Source organism: Strix aluco, chromosome 3 (genome assembly GCF_031877795.1).
Source record: "Strix aluco isolate bStrAlu1 chromosome 3, bStrAlu1.hap1, whole genome shotgun sequence".
Classification (NCBI taxonomy): Eukaryota; Metazoa; Chordata; class Aves; order Strigiformes; family Strigidae; genus Strix; species Strix aluco.
In genome coordinates, this window is record NC_133933.1 from 34,000,232 (window position 1) to 34,008,673 (window position 8,442).

Consider the following 8,442-nt stretch of genomic DNA (forward strand, 5'->3'; position numbering starts at 1 on the left):
TCGCACCCAAAGGGGGCGGGGGAGGCGGGGGGTGCCGTCTGGCTGCCCGGGGGCGGTGGGGGGCGAGGCTCGCTCGCCTCTGCGGCAGCAGGGGGGAGCCCCGGGGTCCCCGACGCCTGATGGTATCCGCCGCCTCCCGCGACCGTCGGGCCGCCCGCTCTTGCTCCGCTCAGGGCTGAGCCCGAAAACATCCCGCGGGCGAGTGAAGCAACCGCACGCCGAGTTAGATTTCTAAATTTTATTATAAAATAAAAGCAGAAATATTTTCCAAAGAATGTATTCACATAATATAAACAATAAACAAAACTAAGGTGAGTGACTTGCGGTTGATACTGTCGTTTAGGTCTATACTTGAGCAGCAATTCCTCTTTTTTCTAAAGCCCGCTCCCGCCCTCCTTGCACACCGAGGGGAGAAGCTGCCTTGCCTTCCTCCGGGGCCAAGAGCCGGGCCATCACTTCCTTTCCCACCCAGCAAAAAGCACCGCATGGACAAGGCCGAAGAAGCCGTCTCTCTGCATAGCATCAGCTACAAGAAGGTTACAAAGTCTGCCTAGAGCGCGTGTTGCTGCTACAACTTGACTACAACTTTTGTATTCTTAGTTGAAATTGTACATCGTACACCTGCCACGGATACATAACTACAATAGAATAACGGGAGCGATGTGTAACTTCCAAACAGGCATGGAAACAGCGGCCTTGCGCTCCCCTTTTCTTCCCACCCCCCGAAAAAAAAGAAAAGATTACAATGTGCCTCTTCCCACACAGACCGGCCCGATCGAGCGACACCACCGAGAGATTGGTGAAGTTAAGGCTGGAAAGAGCTGCTACACCGAACCGCCTTACAGCCTGCCATGAAAATCACAGCCCCCATCCAACAGTCCTTACACGCCTGACACCACCTCTAAGTAACCCTTAAGGCTTTTCACAACATCACCGCCCACAGCCGAGTCTGACACCTTCCAAACCTGCAGCCAGCCTGCTGCCAAAGGGCACAACACATCCACTAAGGAGTTTGTAATCACTTGCAAAGTCTCTGGTACAATTAAGGAAAAAGAAAAAAAAAAAAAAAGAGTAAAGGAGGGCTGGTGCGAAGGAGGGAGCGTGTACACGGTTTTAAGAGCCCAGATCGACCAGGTTGGATGACATGGGGTTGAGGATGGAGTCCTGCAAGCTGTGGTGGTGCATGGGGTCGGCGCTGGGCACGGGGATGGCGCTGGGGCCCTGGGGGTGGCCCAGGCCGTGCAGGGGCTGCAGCCCGGGGTTGGAGCTGAGCAGCAGCGCGGGGCTGGAGGAGGTGTGATCCGGGGTCCCTGACGGCGTCTTCTCGTCCTCTGAGCTCCCCAAAACTGTCTTATTCCCGTTCATTGACGCCGAGAGCGGGTTGTGGCTGTTGGAGTTGGAATTCTCGTTGTTTTCCCTATAGGAAACACAAAAGAGGGAGGGAAATCACCGTGTGGCCGCCGCTCCGGGGCGCGCACCGCGGGACCGGGAGCAGGAGCGGCGGGGGGCTGGCTCCCAGGGCGGCGGGGAAGGCAGAAACAGCAGGTTTACAAACTCTGCAAACCTCCAAGGCCTCTTCATCTGGCACAAAGGTCTAAGGTCCGCCGAGCTTGTAAACAGAGTCTCCCACTAGCCCAGCGGAAAGTGCCATTTGGCCAAAACGTCATTTTCTGCCTCCAAACCGTTTGCACAGCGTGGGGAGGGAGGGGAGAGGAAGGGAAGGGAGGAAGACTTTTTTTTTTTTTTTTTTTAAGGACTTTTTAACTTTAAAACTGCTACCGGAGCCGAAGAGAAGTTCGGTCGCAGTTTCTCCTGGGAAGGCCAAAGCACGGCGAGCCGTAGGCAGGATGGGTCTGTGCAGCCCCGCAGCCTCCAGGCTCGCATCGGGCGGGAGACGCTTTTGCTTAAGTAACTGGATGTGTTTTTTTCCCCTCGGCCTGAGTTTACAGCTCAAAACATAGCCCAATATGGAAGCTAAGGCAAGCAAACAGAGTTAGCTCGCTTATTTCCCCGGCCCTCTCGGGAAACGCTCCGCACGCCCGCTGCTATCCCTCCGGCCCTCCTCGGGCGGCGGGAGGGCGCAGCCGGGGGGGCCCTGGCCCGGCTCCGCGGCGGGGGGAGCCGGCACCGCCGGAGCGCCTACCGACAGAGGCAGCCGGCTCGGAAAGGCAGGACATAACTTCAAAATTCATCACCGGGTAAATACCGAGAAATCGCTGGAGGCTGGCCAAGCCCTTGCACACACACACACACACACACACATATATATATATTTTTTTTCGAAATGACAGGGGCAAGATGGGGGGGGGGGGGGGGGGGGGGGGGCGGCCGTCCCGTCAAGGCTAACGCGGATTTTAGACATAGCCCTCGTAGAAATACTTTAGACACAGCCCTGCCTGAAATACTGAAGGCATTGCAAGTCTATTTAAAAGCTTCTGCGGAAGCTTTGAAACACAGTATCTGGCAGAGGGGCCCTATCCTGCAGGATTTGGTCGAGAGAAGTGAAGCCATTGCGCTGACGGTTTTTCCTCAATAAGGGCTGCAGGATGTGGCTGGAGACATTTGGTGCCAAAAAAATAAAAATAGACAAGAAAGCTCTGTTTGAACAAGTTTGCTTGAGTGAATGGCAATCCCATGAACGATCTGTTTTCCAACGCCTAGAGTGTAATATTAGGTTGAGTGTATTTTTCAATGTCAAAAATCTTATTTGTCTCTGGAGACCTTTAAAATTTGATTCCCTGGGAAAAAAAAAAAAAGGAAAATAAGTGTAACCTTAATTTCCTTTGGATATTTGAAGGTGAGTCCCCGCTATCAGCAATAAAAAGGATCTCTAACATCTCGTAAAACCAACACTTGCGGGGATTTAAAGGAAAATTAAAGCTCTAGCACCGTTTCGGGAAATGTAAGGAGCAAATCTGCGCGGAGCCCGAACCTGCCGGGCTGCACAGCTGCGCGGCCGCGGCGCTGGCCCTCTCCAAAACACATTAGGCAGAACCGAAAAAAGAAAAGGAGTCTCCTCGGAGGGACGGATCTACGGGAGATTTCTAATCCGTTAATGAACCGCGCAGGCCCGACGATCAGATCCGTGTATGGACCGGGCAATTCGGCGAGCTAGTGAGGAGGTACCGTGCAGTTAGAGGACCCTTTTTGCTTCCTCAAACCGTCTTCTTAAGGCACGGGGACTGCCGGCGGAAAAGTCTTCCCGAATACCCAAGGATGTAGGCATTAACCTCCGCCTGGCAATTAACGGTCCCTTGACTCCATTTAACGAGAAAACCGCAGTTTCGAAATCACGCTCGGTATACGACTATGCACCTAGTAACGGGCATTCACGAGCACCTCGCTGGGCGGTGAGTACGCGCTGCCGTTTGATGAGCGAGGGACGCGGCTGCTCCGGTCAGCCCCCGCCTCGCTCTCCCGCCTCACGTCGGGAGCCGACGTTAGAGTCAGTTTCTGTAAACTAGTTCAGGCGGCCTCCAGACCCTCCCGGCACTCCCTGTCCGCACTGGGGTAACCCTCGGGGACACGCTCCGAGCTGTGCGGGGCGCGGAGCCCTCCCCCGCAGCCCCGCCGCTGCCCGCCCCTCCCGCCGGGCCGCGGCCCCGCACCGACCCCGCCGCCCGGTTGCGGCGGCAAGGAGGCGGCCGCGCTGCTTAACCGGGAGTCGCCGCCGGCCGTAGGAAGCCGCGCCGGCGGAAGGGGCTGCCCCGGGGCCGCCGCGATGGCTGCGCGGGGAGCGGGCTCCCGGCGGGGAAGGGGTGCCGGCCGCCTGTCCCGGTGGCCGGGAGGGGCCCTCGCCGAGCGTCCGCCTGGCTCGACTCCGCTTCCCCGGGCGCCACCGCCGCCCCGCAGAGGCCGGCCCAGCCCGGGCGCGCAGTCCCGGGACTGGGACCGGAGCGGAGGGGGAGGCGCGGGGCGGGCGGCGGGGCCGGGGAGCCGGGGCGGCGGGGGGAGCCGCGGGCGGCGGGGTCGCCGCGGTGGCCGGGGTCGCCGTACCTTTCCTTGGCCTCGGCGGCGCGGTCCCGCTGCCGGCGGTTCTTGAACCAGTTGCTGACCTGGGTGGTGGTGAGGCCGGTGGCCTCGGCCAGCTCCCGCTTCTCGCGGGGGGACGGGTAGGGGTTGTGGGCGTACCACTCGCGGAGGACGCTGCGGCTCTTCTCCTTGAAGCAGTAGCTGGTCTCCTCGCCGTCCCAGATGGAGCGGGGCAGCGGGAACTTGCGGCGCACCCGGTACTTGCCCACCGCCCCTAGGGGTCGCCCCCGCAGCTTCTCCGCCTCGATGTAGTGCGCCTTCAGCCAGAGCTGCTGCAGCTTGGGGTGGTTGTGCGCCGAGAACTGGTGGCTCTCCAGGATCTTGTAGAGCTCACGGAAGTTGCCCCGGTGGAAGGCCACCACCGCCTTGGCCTTCAGGACGCTCTCGTTCTTGTGGAGGTGCTCGCAGGCAGGGAGGGACCAGAGGAACCGCCCCAGCCGCTCGATGTTGCCGCCTTGCTGGAGCACCTCGCAGACGCAGGCCACTTGCTCTTGGGTGAAGCCAAAAGTCGGGAGCATCGACATGGTGAGCCCTGCCCCGCCGCGCACCCTACGGCCGCATAGAGGGGAGCGGCGCGGGGCGGCGGGCAGCGCCCGGCATGCGGGGCCGGCCCCGGGGCGGCGGCGGCGCCCGGCGGGGCCCGGTCGGGCGTCACGGCCGGGCGCGGGGGGCCGCGGCCATCGGCGGCGCCCGGCCCCGGGGCGGCCGCGGGAGCCGGGGAGCAAACAGGCGGCGAGCGAAGGAAGAAAGTCTCGGGAGCCCGGCCGCGGGCGGCTTTTCCCCCCGGCCGCCTCCTTTTTGTAAGTCCGAGTTGCGAGAGTAACTTCGTGCCTCTTTTGTCTCCTATCTGCAGCGCTCGCAGCGGCCGCGGCTTTCCCACCCCCACCCCCCTCGGCCGCCGGTTTGGGATCTCCCTGCTTCCCCCCCACCCCCCGCCGCCGCAAGATCCCACATAATATAGTGGTAAAGCCCTGCTCCCTCGCTCCTCTCCCTCTCGGAGTTTTTCCCCCCTTTCTTTCTCTCTCTCTCTCTCCCCTTTTTTTTTTTAATAATATTATTCTAAGCTGGCATGAAAAGTGATTATCCGCGCTGTGATTGGTCCGGTTATCTGACCCGGGGACTGCCAGGAGAAGACAATAGTTTTAGTCAAATTATTTGCCATGGTGACGCTGTCAATCAGGGGTAACCCGATCTGTTTTGAGGTGGCTCCCCGGCTGGGTTGACAGATTGCTCAGATCCACTCAGAGGCGGCCCTGCGAGCTGAGATATTAGCTAGCGAGGGAGAAATTTCCGCCGTGATTGACGCTGCAGGCGCCCATCAGGGGAGAGGGGGAGAGCCGGAGCGCGGAGCCCGGGCCTCTCGCCGCAGGGCCCCGTCCGGGCTCCGCCGCCCCGTCTGGATCCCGCCGCCCCACCCCGGCCCCGCCGCTCCGACCCGCGGACACTGCCGTCCCCGGCACCCGCGGCTGCGGTGGGGAGAAAAACCCGTCTCCGGCCCTCGCAGAAAGTTTCTTTCTAAATGCGTTAGCTTAACCCCCCTCCCCAGCGCCCAGTAACAACTGTCGGAGAGTTTTATAGGGAAGGGGCCTCTCGTGTACAACAGAGACCCTGTTCGTGACCTGGGATCCCATTACACGCTGATCGTACCTGCCCGGGAGCGAGGAGGAGGCAGGACGACAGAGGACCGGGGCAGGGTTGCCTCTCCGTGAATCGCCGGCCCTGCGCCACCGCGCTCCGGTGCTCAAGGCGCGGGCGTTGGCGATCACGGGGCGCCGGCATTTATTTCTACTTGATTTCTAAGTGTCGGGGTGTTTCATCCGGGAGAGAAACGTGTGTAAAAGTCAGAGACACTTCGCGTGATTAAGCGGACCCTTGTCACCCACGCGTGCCCATTACACACCATGTTTTAAGTTCACCGACTGTGAGGGGCAGGGACCCGCATCCTTTCCCGTCCCTTTCGGTCTACACAGAGGGAAAGGCGAGGGAGAGAGATTGTGCAGGCTGGAAGGTCGGGGGAGGGTGAGCGGGTGCGGTGAGTCAGCGAAGGGCGATGCGGTGCCTCCGCGGGCGGGCGCCGGGGCTCGCCCAGGTGAAGGCACTCGGCAGGAGCCTCCCGGGCCCAAACTCAAGGCAGTTTCCACGGCCTTTAATGTTCCCCTTTCTGCGGAGAAATAACAGTTCAGCCCGCAAGCTCTTTCTACGCCACTCGCAGCCCTGACGGGAGAGGTCTCGTCAATCGTGGGTTCCTGCCGCGGTACCTTTTTCACCGCCCCGGCGAGTCACGGATTTAGCGAAGCCGCAGGAGACCAGGCTGCGGCTCCCGGCCTCGCCGCCCGACCCTCCGCGGCCGACGGACGGAGCCTCCGTGCCGCCCGGGCGGGCGGAGCGGCCGTCCCCAGGGGGAGGCGAGCCCGGGGCGGCGGCGCGCAGCCCGGCGGCTCCCAGCGGCTCCCGGCGAGGAGCCGCGCCAGGGCTGCGGCCAGGCGAAATGCTGGGGGGGCGGGGGGGGCGGCAGGAGGAGGAGGAGTGTGGGGGCGGCGGATCAGCCCGCGTCCAGCTCCCTGAGTGTCCGCACGCCTGTGCGTATCCGCCGCGTGTGGCTGCGTTTTCTCGAGGGCACTCCGCGTCGGAACCTGCGTGTCCTCCTACCTGTCCCGGCTTTTCCCGAGTGCTGCCGTAAAGTGGCAGAGCCAAGCGGGCGGCTGCCGCCCCGGATCCCCCGGGGACGCAAAATAGAGGCTTCCTTTGTAGGGCAAGAGAGAGACAGCTCAAATTCGTTTAAAACAAATTCGGGGATGTTGGTGACAGGTCCGTGAAGCCCCCTTGCATGATTCTCTCTCCCTCCCTTGACAAAAGGAGCCCTCGACCTCTCAGTGCCTCCGTGCCGGCCGACTTCTGCAGGATTCAAACTGTGTTTGTTTGTAAACGAAAGCATCCCGAGCTCAGCGCGTCCTGCCCAACCGAAGCGGCTGGATCGTTCGCAGCCGCAGCTGCAGCGGACGGTGACGGGGCGGGAGAAGAGGTCCGCTGCAAACATTACTCTGAGCAGAAACGGCGAGAGAAGCACAAATCCCCTCTCCCCTCCCTACCCCCCTCCGACCTCTGCGCACACACCGTGTGCCTTTCGCGAGGGGGAACATAGCGCCGTTCCGCTCCCTCCCGCGATAGGGACCGTGAAGGGAGAGAAAAGCGCTAGCGAGGTCTGAGCTGCCCTCCCCCCCCCCCCCCCCCCCCTCCTCCCCGCTACCGCGCTCGGTCGCCCCACGTTTATTGGGGATATACCTGACTCCGCTTCCTCTCCTTCCATCTCATAACCACAACGGTTGAATCTGAACGGGAGCAGCTGTTCGCCCTAGCCGGAAAGGAGATGTCAAAACCTGTTGCATGGACTTAGATCTGAGAAAGTGTCTTCTTAGCACGTTAAAATGTGAGTACGGAATCTACACGCCAGCCCCTCCGTAGGCGCTTTCACTTTAGGCTGCCTTAGCCAGGCTGCGGCTTCCATGTAACGCTGGTTCCCTTGCCGGAGCGCTGGGCAGAGGCAGGGCTACCCCTTCCCGAGCACCCTGTATCAGCTTGCGTCCCAGAGCAATTGCAAATTAGTGACATCTGGATCCAAACTCTGTACAACTGCTTTTAACTTTCGGGAAAGAAAAAAAAAAATTCTTCCTGTACATGCTAGGAGAGAGAGCAGATGCTGGCTGCAAAGCCACGGCACGGGGCGAGTCAAGTTGTGGCGACTTGCGAGGGAATCAGGCGGTCGGGCGAGGAGCTTTTTTTGGCGTTCGCGAAAGAGGTCGTTCAACTGCAACTACATTTCAGAGCGAGAGGGGCGAATCGCTGCGAACGCCTGTCCCGGTCCGGCGGGAGCGTTTCTCCCGGCCGCTGCCGGGTCTCCCCGCTCAGCCGCCGTGAAAAGTTTTATCTGGGCTGGCCGAAACTTGTGCCCGGCCCCGCTGCCGCCCGGCGGAGCAGCTCGGGGTTTCATCCCGGCCCCGGGGGTGGCTTTGCCGAGGCCCCACTCGGGAAGGGCCTCGCCCCTCCGCGCAGTCATCGCCGCGCACGAAGCAGCGTGCGGGACCGTCAGCGTCAGCACAACCATTGTGAAATACGAGTGAAATAAAACGTCGTTTTTATCCTAATGCTCCGTTTATTAACCGGGGCACGGACTGTCTGAGGGACGGGGGGGAGGTGGTCGTGTCGCTTCCTGGGAGCCTTACGCCGCACGTAACCGATTCCCGTCCAAGAGTGAGCGCCACGATAGCGCTCCAGTTTGCTGAAAATCTCCTTCTCGGCTGCGCCTCGACCGTCTCCGTGTAGACAGCAGCCTGCGTGGGAGCCTGCAGGCCCGCACCGTTCCCATTAAAGACACCACTAAAGGCAGGATCCGATTCACCCAAACTCCTGCCC

The 8,442-nt window shown here is 61.1% G+C and overlaps 1 protein-coding gene across 1 annotated transcript; it reads right to left on the minus strand.

Moving 5' to 3' along the window:
- Window positions 1–223: 223 nt before the first annotated feature.
- On the minus strand, window positions 224–4,556 carry SIX2 (SIX homeobox 2). The gene is made up of 2 exons (XM_074820647.1): window positions 3,997–4,556; window positions 224–1,417 (listed from the first exon to the last, which is right to left on the minus strand). Exons 1-2 carry the CDS (start codon window positions 4,554–4,556, stop codon window positions 1,114–1,116), a joined length of 864 nt encoding a protein of 287 aa, XP_074676748.1. The 3' UTR covers window positions 224–1,113.
- Window positions 4,557–8,442: the final 3,886 nt, after the last annotated feature.